Source organism: Marmota monax, unplaced genomic scaffold (assembly GCF_021218885.2).
Source record: "Marmota monax isolate L192 unplaced genomic scaffold, Marmota_monax_Labrador192_F-V1.1 WCK01_AAM20220418_F8-fsc00012, whole genome shotgun sequence".
Taxonomy (NCBI): Eukaryota; Metazoa; Chordata; class Mammalia; order Rodentia; family Sciuridae; genus Marmota; species Marmota monax.
The window spans coordinates 35,627,472-35,650,481 of record NW_026695227.1 but is presented as its reverse complement, the minus strand read 5'-3'; the positions used below and the strand labels follow the sequence as shown (position 1 = coordinate 35,650,481).

General features: G+C 34.8%; 3 protein-coding genes across 3 annotated transcripts; 1 reads left to right on the top strand and 2 right to left on the bottom strand.

Moving 5' to 3' along the window:
* The first annotated feature begins 7,233 nt into the window (after window positions 1-7,233).
* Window positions 7,234-8,181, top strand: LOC124087332 (olfactory receptor 6C74-like). Its single transcript, XM_046436200.1, has one exon. The coding sequence runs from the start codon at window positions 7,243-7,245 to the stop codon at window positions 8,179-8,181; it is 939 nt and encodes a 312-aa protein (XP_046292156.1). The 5' UTR covers window positions 7,234-7,242.
* Window positions 8,182-10,266: 2,085 nt separating this feature from the next.
* LOC124087396 (olfactory receptor 6C4-like) lies at window positions 10,267-18,546 on the bottom strand. Its single transcript, XM_046436286.1, has 2 exons — window positions 18,536-18,546; window positions 10,267-10,909 (listed from the first exon to the last, which is right to left on the bottom strand). Exons 1-2 carry the CDS (start codon window positions 18,544-18,546, stop codon window positions 10,267-10,269), a joined length of 654 nt encoding a protein of 217 aa, XP_046292242.1.
* A 1,881-nt stretch (window positions 18,547-20,427) lies between these two features.
* LOC124086921 (olfactory receptor 10A7) lies at window positions 20,428-21,378 on the bottom strand. The gene has a single exon (XM_046435410.1). It carries the CDS (start codon window positions 21,376-21,378, stop codon window positions 20,428-20,430), a length of 951 nt encoding a protein of 316 aa, XP_046291366.1.
* Window positions 21,379-23,010: the final 1,632 nt, after the last annotated feature.

The window sequence follows — 23,010 nt, the reverse complement described above, 5'->3', positions numbered from 1 at the left end:
AGAAGACATTTGGTATTTGTTTTTTAGGGATTGGCTAGCTTCACTAAGCATAATCTGCTCTAGTGCCATCCATTTCCCTGCAAATTCCATGATTTTGTCATTTTTTAGTGCTGCGTAATACTCCATGGTGTATATATGCCACATTTTTTTTCCATTCATCTATTGAAGGGCATCTGGGTTGGTTCCACAGTCTAGCAATTGTGAATTGTGCTGCTATGAACATCGATGTGGCAGTATCCCTGTAGTGTGCTCTTTTAAGGTCTTCAGGGAATAGTCCGAGAAGGGCAATAGCTGGGTCAAATGGTGGTTCCATTCCCAGCTTTCCCAGAAATCTCCATAGTGCTTTCCAAATTGGCCACACCAGTTTGCAGTCCCACCAGCAATGTACAAGAGTACCCTTTTCGCCACATCCTCGCCAGCACTTGTTGTTGTTTGACTTCATAATGGCTGCCAATCTTACTGGAGTGAGATGGTATCTTAGGGTGGTTTTGATTTGCATTTCTCTGACTGCTAGAGATGGTGAGCATTTTTTCATGTACTTGTTGATTGATTGTATGTCCTCCTCTGAGAAGTGTCTGTTCAGGTCCTTGGCCCATTTGTTGATTGGGTTATTTGTTATCTTATTGTCTAATTTTTTGAGTTCTTTTTATACTCTGGATATTAGGGCTCTATCTGAAGTGTGAGGAGTAAAAATTTGTTCCCATGATGTAGGCTCCCTATTTACCTCTCTTATTGTTTCTCTTGCTGAGAAAAAACTTTTCAGTTTAAGTAAGTCCCATTTGTTGATTCTTGTTATTAACTCTTGTGCTATGGGTGTACTATTAAGGAATTTGGAGCCCGACCCCACAATATGTAGATCAGAGCCAACTTTTTCTTCTATCAGACGCAGAGTCTCTGATTTGATATCTAGCTCCTTGATCCACTTTGAGTTAACTTTTGTGCATAGTGAGAGGAAGGGATTCAGTTTCATTTTGTTGCATATGAATTTCCAGTTTTCCCAACACCATTTGTTGAAGATGCTATCCTTCCTCCATTGCATGCTTTTAGCTCCTTTATCAAATATAAGATAGTTGTAGCTTTGTGGATTAGTCTCTGTGTCCTCTATTCTGTACCATTGGTCCACCCGCCTGTTTTGGTACCAGTACCATGCTGTTTTTGTTACTATTGCTCTGTAGTATAATTTGAAATCTGGTATCACTATATCGCCTGATTCACACTTCCTGCTTAGAATTGCTTTTGCTATTCTGGGTCTTTTATTTTTCCATATGAATTTCATGATTGCTTTATCTATTTCTACAAGAAATGCTGTTGGGATTTTGATTGGCATTGCATTAAACCTATAAAGAACTTTTGGTAATATCACCATTTTGATGATGTTAGTTCTGCCTATCCATGAACAGGGTATATTTTTCCATCTTCTAAGATCTTCTTCTACTTCTCTTTCTAGGGTTCTGTAGTTTTCATTGTATAAATCTTTCATCTCTTTTGTTAGGTTGATTCCCAAGTATTTTATTTTTTTTGAGGATATTGTGAATGGAGTGTTTTTCCTCATTTCCGTTTCAGAAATTTTGTCGCTGATATACAGAAATGCCTTTGATTTATGCGTGTTGATTTTATATCCTGCCACTTTGCTGAATTCATTTGTTAGTTCTAGTAGTTTTTTTGTAGACCCTTTTGGGTCTTCTAGGTATAGAATCATGTCATCCGCAAATACTGATATTTTAAGTTCTTCTTTTCCTATTTTTATGCCTTTAATTTCTTTCGTCTATCTAATTGCTCTGGCCAGTGTTTCGAGAACTATATTGAATAGAAGTGGTGATAGAGGGCATCCCTGTCTTGTTCCAGATTTTAGAGGGAATGCCTTCAATTTTTCTCCATTCAGAATGATGCTAGCCTGAGGCTTAGCATAGATAGCTTTTACTATGTCGAGGTAAGTTCCTGTTATCCCTAGTTTTTCTAATGTTTTGAACATAAAGGGATGTTTTACTTTGTTGAATGATTTTTCTGCGTCTATCGAGATGATCATATGGTTCTTATCTTTAAGTCTATTGATGTGGTGTATAACATTTATTGATTTCCGTATATTGAACCATCCTTGCATCCCAGGTATGAATCCTACTTGATCATGGTGCACAATTTTTTTGATGTGCCTTTGTATCCGATTCGCCAGAATTTTATTGAGGATTTTTGCATCTAGGTTCATCAGAGATATTGGTCTGTAGTTTTCTTTCTTTGAGGTGTCTTTGTCTGGTTTTGGAAACAGGGTGATATTGGCCTCATAGAATGAATTTGGCAGAGCTCCTTCTTTTTCTATTTCCTGAAATAACTTGAAAAGTATTGGTAATAATTCTTCTTTAAAGGTTTTGTAAAACTCCGCTGTATACCCATCTGGTCCTGGGCTTTTCTTGGTTGGTAGTCTTTTTATTGCTTCTTCTATTTCATCCATTGTTATAGGTCTGTTTAAGTTGTGAGTATCCTCCTGACTTAGTCTGGGCAAATCATATGACTTAAGAAATTTATCGATGTCTTCACTATCTTCTATTTTATTGGAATATAGGTTTTCAGAATAATTTCTAATTGTCTTCTGTATTTCTTTAGCATCTGTTGTGATATTGCCTTTTTCATCCCATATGTTAGTAATTTGAGTTCTCTCTCTTCTTCTCTTCTGTCGATCTTATTTATTTTTTTCGAAGAACCAACTTTTAGTTTTGTTAATTTTTTCAATAGTTTCTTTTGTTTCAATTTCATTGATTTCCGCTCTGATTTTAATTATTTCTTGCCTTCTGCTACATTTGCTGTTGTTTTGCTCTTCCTTTTCTAGGGCTTTGAGATGAAGTGTGAGCTCATTTATTTGTTGGTTTTTCCTTTTTTTGAGGAATGACCTCCAGGCGATGAATTTCCCTCTTAAAACTGCTTTCATTGTGTCCCATAGATTCCGATATGTTGTGTCTGTATTTTCATTTATCTCTAAGAATTTTTTGATTTCCTCCTTTATGTCTTCTGTAACCCATTGATCATTCAGTAACATATTGTTCATTTTCCATGTGATGTAGGATTTTTCCTTCCTTCTTTTATCATTGATTTCCAGTTTCATTCCATTACGATCAGATAAAATGCATGGTATTATCTCCACCCGTTTATATTTACTGAGGGTTTCCCTATGGCATAATATATGGTCTATTTTTGAGAAGGATCCATGTACTGCTGAGAAAAAAGTATATCCACTTGATGATGGTTGATATATTCTATATATGTCAGTTAAGTCTAGGTTATTGATTGTGATATTGAGTTCTATAGTTTCTTTATTCAACTTTTGTTTGGAGGATCTGTCCAATGGTGAGAGAGGCTTGTTGAAGTCACCCATAATTATTGTGTTGTGGTCTATTTGATTCTTGAACTTGAGGAGAATTTGTTTTATGAACATCACAGCACCATTATTTGGTGCATAAATATTGATAATTGTTATGTCTTGCTGGTGAATGGTTCCTTTTAACAGTATATAATGTCCTTCCTTATCCCTTTTGATTAACTTAGTCTTGAAGTCGATTTTATTCGAAATGAGGATGGCCACCCCTGCTTGCTTACGAGGACCGTGTGCGTGGTATATTTTTTCCCAACCTTTCACCTTCAGCCTCTGTATGTCTTTTCCAATCAGATGTGTCTCCTGGAGGCAGCATATTGTTGGATTTGTTTTTTTTTAATCCATGTTACCAGCCTATGTCGCTTTATTGGAGAGTTTAAGCCATTAACGTTTAGAGTTACTATTGATATATGGTTTGTACTTCCAGCCATATTTGATTATTTATCTTCTTTTTTTAAAAAAATTAGTTTGCTTCTCCATGATTAGCTTTACCCCCACCCTCTGTCTTTACAGAGGCACTTCCCACTGATGGTTTTGGTTATTGTTTTTCATTTCTTCCTCGTGTAGTGTTTTGCTCAAGATGCTTTGCAATGCTGGTTTACTGGCTGCAAATTCTTTTAGCTTTTGTTTATCATGAAAGATTTTTATTTCGTTGTTGTACCTGAAGCTTAATTTTGCTGGATACAGAATTCTTGGTGGCATCCATTGTCTTTCAGTGTTTGAAATACGTTGTTCCAGGATCTTCTCGCTTTCAGCGTCTGTGATGAAAAATCCGTTGTTAACCTTATTGGTTTACCCCTGAATGTAATCTGCCTCCTTTCTCTTGTAGCTTTTAATATTTTCTCTTTGTATATTGGATATCTTCATAACAATGTGTCTTGGCGTTGGTCTACTGTGATTTTGTGTGCTCGGTGTCCTGTATGCATCTACAATTTGTATATCCATTTCCTTTTTTATTTCTGGAAAGTTTTCTGTAATTATTTCATTCAGCAGGTTACTCATTCCCTTGGTTTGAATCTCTATACCTTCCTCTATCCCGATGACTCGTAAGTTTGGTTTTTTTATATTTTCCCATATCTCTTGGATGTTTTTCTCGTGATTTTTTACCAGCCTATCTGAGTTGGCTAGACTCTTTTCAAGATGATATATTTTGTCTTCATTATCTGACGTTCTGGCTTCTACTTGCTCCATTCTGTTAGTGATACTCTCAATTGAGTTTTTAATTTGGTTTATCGTTTCCTTCATTTCTAGAATTATTGTTTGTTTTTTTTTTTTATAATCTCTATCTCCTGATAAAGATGCTTAACTTCTTTTATCTGTTTATGTAATTCAGTTTCAATGTGTTCTTTCACTGTTTGGATTTGCTGTCTCGTATCCTCTTTAAGGTTCCATTCCATCTGTCTAAGGTATTCCTTGAGTTCTTTATATGACCATTTTTCTGCTGACTCGAGGTCCTCCTGAATATTTAGGCTGTCCTTCATTGTTTGTACTCCTTTTCTTCCTTGCTTTTTTATGCTGCTCATGTTACTTCTTGTTCTGTTTGACTGCTGAGTTACTGTTTACTCTTATAAATTTATTTGATGCTTGGGAGGAAATATATTAGAAGGGAAGGGAAGAAGTCACTAAAGAGAATGAGCGTAGGCAGGTAGAATTCAAGGAAGGGGGAATAAGAAAAATGAAAAGAAATGAAAAGACAAAAGAAAAAAAATAGAAAATAAAGAAAGAAAGAAAAAAAAATTTTTTAAATAATAATAATAAAAAAATGAAAATGAAAATTTAAAGAAATAATACTAATAATAATAAAATAAAAAGAATTAAAAAAATTAAAAACATTTAAAAAAAGTTAAAGAACAACAACACCAACAAAAAAATGAAAATGAAAGAAAAAGAAAAAAAAATAATAAATGCAGTCATAGAGTTCGATTAACTTCTCTTCCAGTAGGTGGAGCTGTGCCCACTGGGCCAAGCTTCTCCTCTCAATAGGTGGGAACCATTCACTGTGCAGCAGCTCTTCGTCCCAGACTGGGCGGGTCTCCAATCCTGAGTGCCTAGGGCCTTCTCTTGTGTTTCCTCAAGGGAGGCCCCACTCACCTGTGACGCTTACCACAATACTGGTTACATGCCAGGTCTGCTGCTCCTGGGAGCCTTGTTTTCATGAACACCTGGGCACACTCTCCCTGTTTGCCTCCCTCAGACCCTAAGTTTGTAGAGCTTGGGGCTGAGAACCCCCAACGAATTTGCTTGCCCTCCGGTACCCACACCCCCGGTAGCTGGTGCAAGAGACCTCAGTTGTCAGCACTGGTGGGAACGGTAGCCGGGAGTTCCACGCTGCGAGTCCCGCGCCACTCCTGATTCCCTCGGTCTGGCTATGGAGCTCACAGGAGAGCTAGGAGGGGCCCTTACGGGAGAGCTGGGAGGGGCTTTTAAGGTTTCCCCGCTGTGTGGAGAGAGATGGCTAGGGGATTACACACCTGTCCTGCTGGTTTCAATGAAGTTATCTCCTCCGCCTGTGACGTCAGTTCTCTGCCAAGGTGGTATCCCGTGCAAATGGTGACCATTCGTTCCCTTTGCAGGGTGACCAATGCAACGGGTGAGTCCTGACTGACTTTCCCAAGCCCTGTTTCAGTCCTGTGGCCACTGCCTATGAAGGCTCGGTTGGCTTTTACCTCTGTATGTTCAGATGGGCCAACCAGTTATTTCAGTGGGATCATTAGTGCTGAGTCACGAGAAGCAGGCGAACTTGAATGCAGCCGATCCGAGCTCGGTGTGTGTGTGTTCTGAGGGGCCCAGACTGTTCGCCCCAGATCCACGTCAGCTCAGCATTGCCTAGTGATCCTGAGCAAACAGCATTTAGACAATTTACGACTCCCTATGCCCGCGCAGCTGGAGAGGTCAGAGACTTGATCTCTCCGCACCCGCCGCCATGTTGGATCCCATATATGATCTTTTTAGTGTGTTGTTGAATTCTATTTCCAAGTGTCTATTTCAAGATTTTTGTATCTATTTTCAACAATGGCATTGGTCTGTAATATTTTTCCTGGATTACTCACTTTTGTTATCAGGGTGAAACTGGTTTTAAAGAATGAGTTTGGAGGCATTTCTTCCCTTTGTATCTCATGGAATAATTTGGGGAGCATTTGTGTTCATTCTTCCTTAAAGGTTTGGTAAAATACAGCTGTGAATTCATCTGGCACTTGGCTTTTCTGTTTGGAGTTTTTCGTTTTGTTTTGTTTTCTGCTTAAATCTCATTGCTTGTTTTTCTGTTTAATATTACTGTCTTTCTGGTTCAGTTTTGACAAATAAATTTCTTGTGTTTAGAAAATTATCAATTTCTTCCAGTTGTTTTTTCAGTTTGTTGGAGTATAAGATTTCAAAATCTTCCCTAATGATTCCCTGGATTTCATTACTGTCTGTTGAAATAGTCCCTTTTTAATTTGTAATGTTATTCATTTGGATTTTCTCTTTCATGTTATTGTTTATGTCTTGCACTCACAGTCAATTCCTTGAGGTAATTACAATTAAATATCATCATTCAGACTAAGGATAAACAACACAACATTCTAGTCCCACATACTGAGAAAAAATGAAATCTATTTTTACATGCATAAAAAGTCTCACACCAGAAAAATAACTCATAATTTAAAGATCTTTGTAAGATAATGCTTTTATTTGTAGAAAATATTTTCTCAGTCTGTGCAAAGTAAATAGATTTTGCTGGAATTTTTCTTATATAAATCATTTCAAAAAAATTGCCTCATTAGTGTATGAAATCAATAGCAGTTTCAGTATTTGGACATCGTTACCTTCACACACTACCATGCACACCTTTATATATTTTTTTTCTTCAACTTTTTGCCAGAACAGAAGATCAAGAAGCAGCAATGCGAAACCATACAACAGTGACAATATTTATCCTAGCAGGACTGACAGAGGACCCCAAATTGAAGATTGTCCTGTTTATCTTCCTGCTTCTCACCTACCTACTAAGCATCTCAGGCAACCTGATTATCATTACCCTCACTCTGCTGGATTCTCATCTCAAAACCCCTATGTATTTCTTTCTTCGAAATTTTTCCTTCTTAGAAATTTCTTATACAACAGTCTGTATCCCAAAATTGCTTGTTAGCATGGCAACTGGTGACAAAACCATTTCCTATAACTGTTGTGCAGCTCAGTTATTTTTCGCCTTCCTTTTGGGTGCATCTGAATTTTATCTGCTGGCTGCCATGTCATATGATAGGTATGTTGCCATCTGTAAGCCTCTGCATTATACAACCATCATGAGCACCAAAACTTGTATCCAACTGGTCCTCAGCTCTTGGATCTCTGGTTTCCTCATCATTTTCCCAGCACTCATAATAGGTCTAAACCTGGATTTCTGTGACTCCAATATCATTGATCATTTCTACTGTGACACTGCTCCTCTACTGCAGATCTCCTGCACAGATACACATTTATTGGAAATGATGAGCTTCATCCTAGCTTTAGTGACTCTCTTGGTTACTTTCTTTTTAGTGGCTCTGTCATATACATCTATTACACTAACCATTTTGAAACTCCCTTCTGCCAACCAGAGAAAAAAGGCCTTTTCTACATGCTCTTCTCATATGATTGTCATCTCCATCTCATATGGAAGCTGCATCTTCATGTACATTAAACCCTCAGCCAAGCAGCATATATCCTTAATGAAAGGAGTATCAGTGCTCAATACCTCTGTTGCCCCACTTTTGAACCCTTTCATTTATACTCTAAGAAACCAGCAGGTGAAGCAAGCATGTAAAGACTTGCTACAAAGAGTTCTGTCTTTATCTAACAAGTAGAATCACAGTGAGGTTTATAAAGGAAATTCATTATCAATGAAAATTGCAAAGGAAGTAGCTGGATGGGATCCTAATTTTCTTTTCTGTTGCATTATGCGATATATTACCATATTTAGCCTTTCACTTCTTCCTGAAGTGTCATGAAATTTACATAAGCTATTTTCCCCCAATGGTTTTCCTTTCAAAACTATAAACATTCTTTTTTCTCTTCTATTATAAGTATTCTCACATATGACCCCTTTCTCTCTTTCTTTCATTGAGATGTATATATTTTAAATGTTTTATCAATTTAATGTATCAGTTCATTGAAAGTGTTATTTCCACATGAATGCAGTAGGTTTAATACTTATTATCATATTTAATTTTATGTAAAATCTTAATGATTTCAAAATAATTATATGATGTAACATCTTTGGGATTTCAGTTTTTCCCAGATTTTATTATATCTTGGTACACATTTTTAGTTTTCTTTTTCAATATATTTGAAAGTGGGAAATTGAGATTTAAAATAATAATAATAGTAATTTTTTTTATTTTGACCATTTTTTAAAATATCACACTATGCTTATGAAATAAAAAAGTCATATGATATATTTGTGTTATATTTTATTTGATATAGATAAGAAAATATTAAATCATATAGCTATAAATTGAAAAAGAAAGGAATATTGCAATAGTAGTAGATAACATGTGAGTCTGGGCTACCTCCTCTCCCAGCTTAATGCACCCTCTGAATTTGGTGATACTCTATCCTGATATACAACATTCATCTTTTAATGGATGACTTTAGGAAGAATCTCATTTCTGTTTGATGATGGAATTTTGCTTATGCTTAACCAGCTGTATGACTAGATGGACAGACAGCAACTACCTCAAGTTTAGCAGCTAACATGACAGGTGAAAAAAAGCTCCTCACCTCATGACAGCAGGAAGGCAGAGAGAGGGAGGGGGAAAAGGAGAGTGAGAGGGAGGGATAGAGAAAGAGAGAAAGGGAGAAAGCAAGGGGTCAACAAGATATAGGTCCAAAGGCACACCCCCAAGGACCAATGCCTTCAACTAGGTCCTACCTCCTACATTTTCCACCACTTCCCAATAATTCATTCAGCTATGAATCACTCAATGGATTAATCCATTGATGAGGTCAGAGCCCTCATGATCTAATCACTTCCCAAAAGCCTCACCACTGAACATTGTTGTTATGGAAACCCAACCTTTTTAACACATGAGCCTTTGAGGGACGTTCCAGATCAAAACTATAATGAACTATAATGAATACTTATGTCTTTATTTGATGAAAGAAAGAATTAGATGAATATAATATAGACCTGTAAAATCATTATACCACAAATAATGTTAATAGTGGTTTATTGCACAATACCAATAAATGAATGAGCAGACATAACAACAAATTATATGAAATTTTCTAAGGAGACATGCTTCTAAGACCTCAAGCTTGAAACATTCCTTCATCTCTTTCACAGATTAGCTCAGTGAGCTTAATCTGTGTATGAATCACCATGTACTATTTTCCCATCAATATTAAAACAAACACATAATTTTTCTGTTTTTTCATAACTTTCTTATATCAAACATTGACTATGCATTATGTGATTATTGCAAAAAGACTAAATTTGAATTTGAATTTGAAATTTGAAGATAACCTTGGTGTGAATTCACCAAAATATTATGCTATTATTTATAAGTTAAAATAAATGTCCTTAGCTTGTGAATTTTATTAATTTACAGATACAGAAATCAAAGAACCAATGTCAATGCATCCATGTTTTTTAAAAAAATTACTAAAAGTCATATTCTCAATTCTGACCTTATTCCAAGCTTGTGCATTAAAAGTGAGATCTAAATAAAGAAAAATAGCAATGAAATGTTAAGAGGTAGCAAACACATACACATATATCTAGATTGATTTAAGAACATTAAATTAAAATTTTGGCTTCATTAAATAATTCCATTGTTTCAGTGTACAAATGGAAATATTAATTACATAATGTAGGAAATATATTTGAGCTACAACTGTGTACAACTGTGATCTTCTACATACTTAGTAATAATGAGCCTAAGACAGTTTCACTTTTTTGAAATAATTATCTTACTTACCATATCTTGGAAGGCTATTTTCACCTGCTTGTTCTTTAGAGTATAGATGAATGTGTTCAATAGAGGGGCAATGGACATATTTAGAACAGCCACTCTCTTATTAAAAGTTGTTGCATCTTTAACAGGATTTATATACATAAAAATGCAGCTTCCATATGAAAGTGAGACCACAATCATGTGAGAGGAACAGGTAGAAAAGGCTTTTTTCCTCTGGTGAACAGAAGGGAATCGCAAAATGGTCCTGATAATGTATGTGTAGGAAAGAATCACCAGCACCAAGGTGAAGATGAGGGTGACCTCAGCAAGGACAAGCTGAATCACTTCTATGAAATATGTGTCTGAACAGGATAAGTGCAACAACACAGTGTAGTCACAGCAATAATGATTGATGATGTTAGATGCACAGAAAGGCAGCTGGAGAGTCATCATATGTGGCACAATGTCAACTACAAAACCAGAGCACCAGGAACAGAACACGAGTCCAATGCAAAGTCTCCTGCTCATTAAGGTTGTGTAATGCAAGGGTCTGCAAATGGCAACATACCGATCATAGGACATGGCTGCTAAAAGGTAAAATTCAGTATTATTGAGAGAAGGGTGAGGACTGTGACATCTGCGTATAATTTTGGATCTATTTATTTTTTCTTTGAGTCTTTCAGTTTTTATTTAATATCCTTTAAAATTCTTTTATTAGGTGCCTTAAACTGTTAGGAAATCCCCGTGATGAACTGACCTCTTTGTAATTTTGAAATGACTCTCCGTTTTCTTAATGACATTTTTGGCTCTGAAATCCACTTAATTGGTGTTAAGATAGCCATTCTAGCTTCTTTTATTCTTTTCTTGAATATGTTTCTCAGAACTTCTGCTACTTGATTTTTCCTTCTTAATTGAAGCTCCACATCCCACTCACCAAGACTTGTTATCTTTCATCTTTTAATAACAGAATTCTGATAGATATGAGATAATATCTCATGGGGGTTTCAATTTACATTTCCCTGATGAGTATTGATGTTGAACATTTCTTTTTCACATATCTGTTGGCCATTCAAATCTTCTTTTGAGAAAAGAAGGTCCTTTGCTCATTTTTAAATTGGGTTGTTTTCTTGCTTGTGGGTTGAGTTCTTTATATATTTTGGTCATATTATAAAAAGAATCACTTTGGGCTGGGGATATAGCTCAGTTGGTAGAGTGCTTGCCTCACATGCACAAGGCCATGGGTTCAATCCCCAGCACCACACACACACACAAAAAAAATCACTTGCAAATGTTTTCTCCCAACCTGTTAATTGACTCTTCAATCTCGTGTTTCCATTGTTTGCAGAAACTAAAGTTTACAAAAACCAGGGATTACATATAACTACCATTAAAAGGAAACTATGGTCTAACTTCCTTTGTATTGATTATTGTATCATAGTGTTTAGAAATCTTGGAATTTCTGCATAAACAATCAGACTAATATTTGAAGACAGTTTTGTCTTCATTTTCAGTCTTTTCAGCCTTTATTTTTGTGTCTTACTGCCCTAGATAATATCTCCAACAAGAAATTAAGTAGAGTGAGAAAGCCGTCACCTAACTTTAATATTAAGAAGAAAATGTTCAGTGTTTCACCAATAAGGATGACTTGAGATGTAATTTTGCTTTGTTTTAAGATGATTTGTTTTCCATTTCTAGTTTGCCTTTGTTCTAATATTTAATGAACGTTGAATTTTGTTTTGGCAAGTGCTTTCTCTATATGTATTATGATGTTTAGACACAGAATTAAAATTTCATTATTTTTAAAAAATATTAAACTGACAGCATTCCTTGAGTAAATACTAACTTATGACATTTTTAAAATTTTCCATATTTCTAGAATTGACGTATTTTAGATTTTTATTCTATATTTATGGCAGATATTATTCAATAATTTCTAATTTTATAAAAGTTTGTCATTTACATGTCAGAGTTGGAGTATATAAGATTGTCATATACCTTATATTAGGCTATTCATATTTTCTTTTTTATATCATACCTATTATTAATATTATATCATGTATATTATTAAGGATGTACCATTAGTTCTGTGGTAATTATCTGACATAACTTTCCTATGTACATATATATGAGTATACTACAGTGAATCTCACCATTATGCACAGCCACAAGAAGTTAATTTTTAAAAATCTATGGGTAAGTGGCAGAAATATCAATAGAGGGGAGGTGTTAAAAGGAGAGGGAAGAGGAAAGAGAGATATGAAGGTCTGAATTAGAACAGGATATATTCCAGACTTGTATAATTACGTCAAAATGGATTCTATTTATTCATGTATAAATAAAATAAATCAATAAAAATAACTATTAAACATTAAAATAAAAGAAAATATTTTTTAAAAAATGCATAAAGAGAATCTAATCATAGAGACTCCTCTGACAAACCAAACACAAGGACTTTCTGTCATTCTATAAACAACTGCTGAACTTTCCCAAAGTGACAAGGTCAGGAAAGGCTCAAAAAGACTGAGGAGGCATTGTAGGCTGGAGACTACAGAGACCATGTAACTGAATACAACAGATAATCTTGGATTGGACCCTGGACCAAAACAATGACATCATTGGGAAAGTTGGAGAAACTTGATTCTGGCCCATATGTGAGGTAATAGAGTTGCCTCCTGGTTAGCTTCTGGATTTTTAGGATGTAATGTGGTATGTATGAGAATGCTTCTGTAAAAATAAACTTATTTTTAGGAATTTCATAATATATCCTTATACTGTAAAATGTTTCAAGAGAAAGAGAAATAGGAAAGACTGATAAAATGTCAACACTTAGGGAAACTTGACGAAGGATATTGAAAATTATCTGTAGCATTCTCTCCTTTGACTGGATTTGATATATATAATGAATTATGTAAAAATAGAAAAATTAAAAGATGGGAAGTCAATAATTTACATTAAAATATATCTCAAAATAGTGCTTTTTAATGTTTTTAGAATTTTTTCAAAAAACAATTAGGCAATAACTAAAACACCTACCATTAAAGTACTTTGCAGGATAAGAATGAAACTTTACTAGACACTATCGAGGAAATAAGTAACTCTAACATAAAAGAAATGGCATAGTAATTTTAAAAACTTGCTGTAGAGCAACTGCAGTTGAAGCTTTGAGTCAATAATAGTATCATGTGTTATCCTTACACAGCCTAGCCTGGGACAACGATGATACCTGTAAACATGGAAGGGAGACTAAAAGAAACAAACTATTTCTACATTCTGATTTATCTCCACTTCCCTTGGAGAGATGAATTCCCAGTCAATGTAAAATGCTGTAGAATTCTGAACCTCATCACAAAATCTTTCCAACTTTCATCCTCTAAGTCCACATACAGAAGCCTACAATCTGTGACTGACTTCACCACATTCTCATTCTCTAAAATGTGTATGCAGTTCTTTCTCTCTTGGTTTACAAAGCCAGTGAATCACTAAGATCAATGTAGCACTGGGATTCAGAAGGGAAGTAGAAACCTAAATTGATATGCAAGAGAATTTTATATTCAAAATAAAAGGTAGAAAAAGATCAGAAGCCTGTGTATATGGGATTAAAATTCAGAGAGACAGGGGCTGGGGCTGGGGCTCAGTGGTAGACCACTTGCCCCTCACATGTGAGGCACTGGGTTCAATCCTCAGTACCACATAAAAATAAATAAATAAAAATAAAGTTATCATGTTCATCTATGACTAAAAAAACTATTTTAAAAAATTCAGAGAGACAGATGAAAGCAGGGAGATTTCAATGTAAAAAGTACCCCCAAATAATAGTCAGAGAGGAGAAATAAGAACAGGAGATCTGTTGTATAATATAGTGACTGTAGTTAACAGCAGTACCTTGTATACTTGGAAATTGCTAACAGATTAAATTTTAAGTGTTTTCACTCACAAAAAAATGATGAATACATGAAGTAATTATATTTTAATTGACTCAAGTTAGCCATTCTACATTGTATATTTATTTAAAGATAAGTATTTAAAGATAAGTATTGTACACAATAAATATACCCATTTTTGTCAATAAAAACATTAAAATTAAAAATAATATTAAAAATAACAATCACGTTGTACTTTAAGTAGCCAGTGAAAATTTTACAAACCTGAACCTCAAGACAGTATAGAAACATCATTTGAATTCTTCAGAGGGAGCCTCTTCTCAGAACATGATGCCTTAAAATGATTCTTTAACTGAGACTAGTTAAAGCTCTGATAGACTCTTTACTGCTCAGAGTAACTAGGGAAATGTGCATGGCAATGATTGAAAACTGACGCAAGAGACAGCTTACATATATCTTATAGAAAAGAAATTTTAAAATATTTAAATTTAGGTGGAAATTATTAGAACTGATAATAAATTAAGATCTTATTTGTTTCCACACAGGGGAAAAAAAGAAAGAAAGACAAATACCAGATCTGCTCTATCTTCTCTATAGTATCTTTCATGGTGGGAACAACTTCTATCAAGGATTCAAGGATGAGTCTGACAGTTGTGACTAATAACTTCATTATCTAGAGTAGACTAAACATCTTTTATCACTTAGCAGTTTCTACAAAATAAGTCTCCCCTAACCTTAAGGTGTAAAGAATGTTAATTTATCATTGCTCCTGATTTATGGGTCAACTAGGCGATTCTACTCATCTGGATGGGATTCTCCCACATTTGGGGAGAACTATTGGTTGTAAGCTAGTCTAGAAAAGCTCCATTGAGATGAATCAGCTCAGCTTCAAGATGGCTGTCTCCAGCAAGATATTCTTTGTTCCTGTGAAAATCAATTGGGTTCCAGAGAGAGAACAGGTACATGCATAGTTTCTTGATTTTAACACTGTGGATGGTACAACGTTTCTTCTGTCCCATTATTTTTTTTTTAATTTTTATAACTTATTTATTTATTTGTTTGTTTGTTTATGTGGTGTTGAGGATCCAACCCAGTGCCTCACACATGCTAGGCAGGCAATGTACCACTGAACTACAACCCCAGCCCCTGTCCCATTATTTTTGCGAAAGCAAGTCACATTTAAAGGGAAGGGGAAATAGATACCATCCTGATGGGAAGACCAGCCAAGACACAAGACAGCCGCTTTTCTATCCATCTACCACACAGCTCATGAAGAATCACCTAATCATCTAATCAGGAGGCTAATCAGGAGGCTTTAAACAGCAGAAATTTGATCTGGAGATGCAGCTCAGTCACTGGCAGAGAGTTTGCCTAGCCTGAGGCCCTGGGTTCCATCTTCATTAACCTCCCTTTCCTCCCCACAAACACACAAATGAAAAAGAAAAAAAAAAAAAAAACACAGAAATTTATTCTTTCACATTTAGAAAACTAGGAGTCTGGAATGAAGATGTCATCAGAGATCAGATTCTTCAGGAGACTCAAGATAAAATGTCCCATCCCTCTCTCCAGTATTTTGGAGGTGACTGATAATCCTTGGTGTCTGTGGTTTATAGTTGTATCTCTACAATTTCTGCTTTCACCTTCACTTGTCTGTCTTCTCTGTGTGTCTATCTCCAAATATCTCTCTTTATTTACAGTCATCAGCCATTGAATTTAGCACCCACTCTAATCTTCAATATAGCCTCATCTTAAATTGATTACATTGCCCTCTGCTATGTGTGTAAAACAGAAGGGTTGCTTCTTTCTCAGCTAAACTCCTTTTGCAAATTTGCCATGAATACTCCCAACCCACCTTCCAACTACTCTGCCATTAATAATACATATGTTATTAGTTGTTGTTGTCAAAATTTAGTATCTTATAGTTTTAGAATCTTTTCCTTTACATATGATCAAAGAGATTCTCAAATAGTGTCCATCTTGGTCATGATTAATAAGAAATGAATGAAATAACCATAAATAGATCTGAGTTTTCTCATTATGAAAAATAAGTACTTTCTTCTATCAACCATTTTCCACAAATTTGCCCATGGTTGTATATAAAGAGAAAAAAATGCAACTTATCTGAAATTAAAAATATCATCATAGCATTTAGGCCCAGATTCAAAGACCCTTTGAAAAATTGTTTCTGCGCTCTTTCCAGCTGCTGCCAAAACACATACACATACACACACACACACACACACACACACATACACACACATAAACACACATAAGTAGTCATGTCTAATTCATGATGGAGTCCTGTCTTTACTTATTGATGGCATGTGTGTGTATATACATGTGAATTATTTATGCCTTTATATTCATTTTGTACCTTCTGAAAGACTTCTTCTGTATGAGCTATTTTGAACTTACAAGTGGTATGTATTTCTCCATGTGCAGTTTTGTATCCATCAGGATTCTTCATTGTCAAAAATCTGAAATTGCATCTTGCTGACTTAAACAGGAAAGAAATGCTGGAAAAATACTGATAGCACACATAAAATGGGGGAGAGAAATAGAAGAATTGGTAATACCAGGACCACATGCAAAATTCAAAACCACACTTCAGAATTGCTATAAGCAGCACTGCTTTGGCCACAGCTTAGGTTTGCTTTTCCAGCACTGGACATTGAGGAGCACCATGGCAGGGATTTCTTCGTAGCTCTTGGACTCTGGGAAACATTGGCATCTCATGAATCTCCACTGCCTCATTTCCCTGCATCCTTATGCAAGAATATGATTGTTTGAATTTAGGTTACATAACCAAAATTTTCTGTAAGAAATCTGGTAAAATACATATCAGTCCTTCACATCTTCTCTGTGGGAAATGTCTCTGCCTCCCACTAATGCTCATAAAATAGGAGTTCAAAGGCTAAACAGCCCCATGTGGTCACTGCCCACTCCCTTCTGAATATACTGAACTGTCACAGCATGAAGAGAACTTACATGAGTTCATACTCATGGAGGATAAAAAAAATCTCTTATGATCATATTGGTACTGACTGGTTCTGAATTCAAATTTATGAATATCTAACTCCCTAGTCTGTGAGTTCATTCCACAGTGAAATCCTATTATAACCCTATTTTATGTAACTTCTATTCTCTTCACTATCTGAAAAATCTACAAAACTGTCAGGATTCATTTATAAAGTTTATAAATGTGCATAGCTTTGTGTTTTTGTAGCCTTTATTTTAGCATTGAAGAATTTTGCTTTATCACTTTCATTTCATCATTTTATTATTTTAATTGTACTTACACTTATCTCCAAATTTAGAGCCCCATTAGACAGTTTTATTCAGTGTCTGTTAAAGTGCAAGCATAAAGTAAAGCTACAAATCAGATTATATTCACTAATGTGACTTGAATGCCAGTGAAATAAATTGAAAATGAAATTTTTTAATGCACTAAAATTATGAACAGACGTTTCCTCTTACCTCAGCTCCCATATATGTAACATGATACTGTGTAATCAAACTGATTATACAACTTTCATCTTAGCTGTGCCAAGTTTGGCCTCTGAAACCATCATTTGACACTCAAGGAAGCTTCAAGGAAACATTTTCAGAATTGTTTATAAATTAATATTAAATAATGTTATTTAATATTATGAGGGCATACATTTGAAAGTGGCTTATGGAATTTTCAAAAGGTTTTTTGGGGTTTTTGAAAAGTTTTGGGGGGAGTTTTGTTTTGTTTACTGTAACCAAAGAGTCAATAGTATTACTATAAAAACAATGAAGAAACTATTTGCTGTGCTCCAAGGAAAACTCTAAAGTTTCTGTTAGTAATTAAAATGTAAATTAGATGCCACTTATTTAGGAAAATAACTCAATGAATAAATCTTTTCAATCATCTCTCTGGACATAGTAGTGATACTATTAATAAGCTGCTGGAACTTTCAAGAAAAAAAATCAAATAATTTGAATCTAAAAAGTGAGTCCCATAAAGACTTTGTGGTTCTGTAATTTTATAATTCAATTTTAATAAAACTAGTTGAAACATAATTATACTACCAATTTTCTGTTAAAAGCTTCAGAGTTTAAATTACACAGGAGACTCAATAGGTGCATGATTTATGAACATTTTTTGCTTGCATCTAACAGGAAGTAATTAATTTTATTTTTCCATTCAGTATTGTATGTATAACTAAAATGTACCATTTTTATATGGAATATCTACTATGTGTTTTCTTTATTACTGTGAGAATAACATCAAACATTTAGCTAGTGTTTGCTATATGTCAGGTAAGGTCATCTCACATACTACTTACTCTATGTTTTACTATGATAGTTTATAACCACCTACACATACACTACTAAATTGATTTTTACAGTCTTACCTTTTACTCATGAGCCATATCCAGCTGGTAGAAAAGCATTGTGATTGAGTCTTGGTCATTAAACTTAGTTAATATTCATTTAAGAATATTTGTGTTACGCTTTAAAAACTAAGACAGTTTAAGAAGATATAAAGAAACATGTAGTTCCTACCTCAAATTTCCATTATACTCAATAAATATGTACTTAGCATATCACAATCAAACTAAAATAGCACAAGTTACAAATTTTTAGTGAGTTACAGTTTCTGGAAAATTGACAAAGAATTATAGAGGGTGATTACTAATTAAAGAAAAAGTTATACAATTAATAGAAGCATTGGTTAATAATGACAAAGAGGAAGAGATATCATTATGCCCAAGTTGTATCTTCAAACATAATAATACTACATGAAATATGAGATTTTTCAAAATTAAATTTGACTCAATATGAATTTTATCTTTGCTGTTACTTTCAAAGTGAAGTTCTCATGTTGGTAATGATTTTGCCATGATAAAAATGCAACTAAATTTTTTATTTTATTTATTTATTTACTTTTGGTACTGATGATTGAACTCAGGGGCACTCAACCACTGAACCACATCCCCAGCCCTATTTTGTATTTTTTTTTTTAATTTAGAAACAGGGTCTCACTAAATTGCTTAGCACCTCAACTTTGCTGAGGCTGGGTTTGAACTCATGATCCTCCTGCCTCAGCCTCCAGAGCAACTGGGAATACAGGCGTGCACAACTATGCACACATTTTCTAATGCTAATTTGTCTTTCCTGAAAAATAAAAGATATAATAGGATCTATCTCTTGACTTATTTCAGGGGTGCATATTAAAAACCGTGCCTGAACAAACCATGTTTGCTGTTATTATCTCTTTTGTTTACTATGCTGTCATGTAAATGTTTGTCATTTAAATTATAAGATCAGCTGATTACTAAATAATTAATGACTGATTTTGCCAATGATCAAAAGTCGAGAATCATGTCACCCAATACTAATATTATTTTTATTAAATAACCTCTTTAATATGCAACCCATATAAAAAATTTACATCATGAATTCTTGGCAACTATAAATTTCATCATTTAATGAATTGTTTAAAAGTCACTTAAAACATGCTACAAGACTCATCTTTATATCACATCAGCTGCAGAATACGTAGTGGTTAATTAAAGGTATTTATATTCACCTTTGTAATTTTTCTTACCCTTTTCCATCCTGCTGGCTATTCCACAGAAGGCTAATCTTTACATACTGCATCAAGGAATATTCTCATCCTCCCTCTCAGATCTGGTTTGGCCATGAACAATAGACTTGAGAGAATCAGAACAGAACACTAGGAAGTCTGTCTTTCTCTCCCAAAGAACACAGCTCCTGCTAGGTAGATTTTTTTATACAGATGATCCTCCCCAACTTGATATGGTATTTTGACTTTGCAGTGGTGTGAAAGCAGCATACATTCAGTAGAAATCATGATTCAGATTTTGAATTTTGATCTTTTTAGCAGACTGGAGATATGATATATAATACTCTTTTCTGATGCAGGGCTGCTCAGCAACCTGCAGCTCCCAGTCAGCCATATGATCATGAAAGGGAGCAAGGAATAATCTATAATGTGCTGTACTGCTAAGCTATAAGGTTCAGTAGATTGGGTGTATTAAATGTTCTTTCAATTTATGATATTTTCAATTTGCAATGTTTTTTCGAGACTTATTCTCATCAAAAGTTCAAAAGCATCTGTTGTACATTTACCTAGGTAATACTCCTTCTCCTTGCCCACTAATACCAAAGGTGTGACGTTTCTACTGGTGGAATAAGAGCAACTCTTCCACTCCCTTTTGATCTTTTCAAGTAGGCTCTACTGTCCATACATTTTTTAGAGACATTTTACATTTGACAGAACTTAAAACACGTCTAACTTCTGCAAGACTTTCCGAGTGACTGCTCTCTTAACGGCTCCTTTGACTTCATTGTTCCTCAAGCTGTAGATGATGGGGTTTAACATAGGTGTGATGACTGTGTAGGACAAAGACACTAGCTTCTTGCTCTCAGGAGACTGGTTGGATTTGGGCCGCAAATAGGTCAGGCTAGCTGTTCCATAGAATAGGGATACCACAATGAGATGTGAAGAACACGTAGAAAACGCCTTCTGGCGACCAGTAGCTGAGGGCATCCTCAGAATGGTCGTGATAATACGGGTGTAGGAAACCAAAATGAGGGAAAACGGAAACATGATAAATAATAGGGTGGAAGCAAGGGCTTGCATTTCGTACATGGTTGTGTCCTCAGTGACAAGTTTCAAGACTGGAGGACCATCACAAAAAAAATGGTCGACAGCATTTGGTCCACAGAAGGGTAGAGCCATCATCCAAGCTGTCTGTAGCATAGACACAGGGACACCAGACATCCAAGAGCCTATGGCCATCCACAAGCAGAGGGACCTGTTCATTATGACTGAGTAACGGAGAGGGTTACAGATAGCCACAAAGCGATCATAAGCCATCATAGAGAGAAGAAAACATTCCGAGCTACCAAAGAAGAAGAAGAAGTACATCTGTGTCCCACAGCCCACAAAAGAGATGATTTTCCTTGGTGATACTAGATCTACCAGCATCTTCGGCACCATGACCAGGGTGAAACAAACTTCGAGAAGTGATAGGTTTCGGAGAAAGAAGTACATGGGTGTTTGAAGAGCAGGATCCATACTGGTAACTGTGACAATAAGAAAATTCCCCAACAAAGTGACCGTATAGATGGCCAGGAATAAAATGAAGAGGGAAACTTGCATTTTAGGGTTGCTTGTAAAACCAAGAAGAATAAATTCAGTAACTCTGGTGTGATTCTCACAAGCCATACCAGAGGCAATTTCTCTCAAATAATCCAGTTATGTGCATCAGAAGGCATCCAATCAACAGATATAATTTCAAAATAACAGTAAAATTCTTAAACATAACTCTCTTCTCTGTTGTCTTCCTTTCCTTTTAGTAAAGCACTGAGAACTTTTACAGTAAGATAAAACTATAGGGAAAGGAATATTTTGTAGAAATTTTGTCACCTTGGTGCAAGTTTTCTCTCAGCAGTAGTTAGTGTCTGCAGCTCATATTCTTCACTAGAGACATGATATTTTGGAGGAGTAAATAGAAGAGTTTAAACACATTAGAATCAAAATACAATCATTTACTAATTTTTAAATGATATCAGAGAGCAATAGAGATAAATAATGAGCTAGTTTGCCTTTTAAATTTTGAAGAAATTTAAATAATTATTTATATTATATAAATTATGTTTCTACTAACTGAAGTGCATTTCACAGCATTTTGTCCAGTATATGCACAGATATACTAAAACACACGTGTGCACACACACATGAAACAAACTTAGTAAATGAACATAATGTATGCTTATGATTTTGGTGCTTTTCTGAAGCCCCTAATGGGCCTTAAGGTTTATGTGATTTTAGTTATTTTCTCTAACATGATTTGACTTCACTGGGACTTCATTTTTTTATTATGTACATGGTTATAGACATATGTTTAAATTGGGATTTAAAAAATTCTGAACAAAAATAACTTGTAATAGAAAAGTCAACACTCATCTTTACTGCTAGGCACCAAAATATCTCTGCTCATGTTCATCCATCTTCTCCAAAACTACATGGTCAAAAGGGGGACCTAGTCACTTTCTAAAGTATTTCGGCTCATAAAAGAGCAAATTAAACTAGTATGAACTCAAACACTGTATCTTATTTAGATTAAAATATCTAACCAATAGTAGAATTACACACAAAAAAATTTTATAAATATCACTTAGCAATAGAATACCAAACATTAGCAATTGAAAAAACATGTCTTTGTACCTGAAATGAATGAATTTTTAATTTTTAAAATATTGAGCTTAGGTAAATATTGCATCAACTATTATACATTTTGTCTAATTTAATTCAGAAAAAAACTTTACAGTCAAAATAATATTTAAAATCAATTTTACCTCTTGATATAAGAAGCTGAAAACTCATAGCATATAGAGTCTTCTAAAATAAATGCTCATTGGAAGAATTCTATACTTTCATTGTACTGTAAAAATACACTATTTGAGAACATTTCACCTGTTTGTATATTGAAAGTTCTCAAATCAATGTCCTCTACAGCACAAGAAAGGATCAACTCGAATGATCTCAGGCTGTACACTCCTAAAATACCCCAGAATAATTTAAGTACCAGATGGGATGATTATACTTATTATCCTTTCACCAGTACTGCCTTCATTCTCAATATCATTAATAGCAACAACTGCATCAGTAGTCTTGGTATATTCAGCAAAGCTTATAAGAAGTCTTCATATGTATTATGCTAACTAATATTTTGGAACAATTCTAAACTTTTTATAAGGTTCTAAAAATGCTTCATCATTTGTTTCCAAAAAAAAAAAAAGTTGGTGAAGATGTCAAGACTTCATAGTACACTTACAATATTCAGTGTATCCTAAA

Excerpts from the sequence above, each read along its gene's own strand:
- LOC124086921 (XM_046435410.1), bottom strand. The coding sequence starts at position 21,378 with ATGGCTTGTGAGAATCACACCAGAGTTACTGAATTTATTCTTCTTGGT.
- LOC124087332 (XM_046436200.1), top strand. The coding sequence starts at position 7,243 with ATGCGAAACCATACAACAGTGACAATATTTATCCTAGCAGGACTGACA.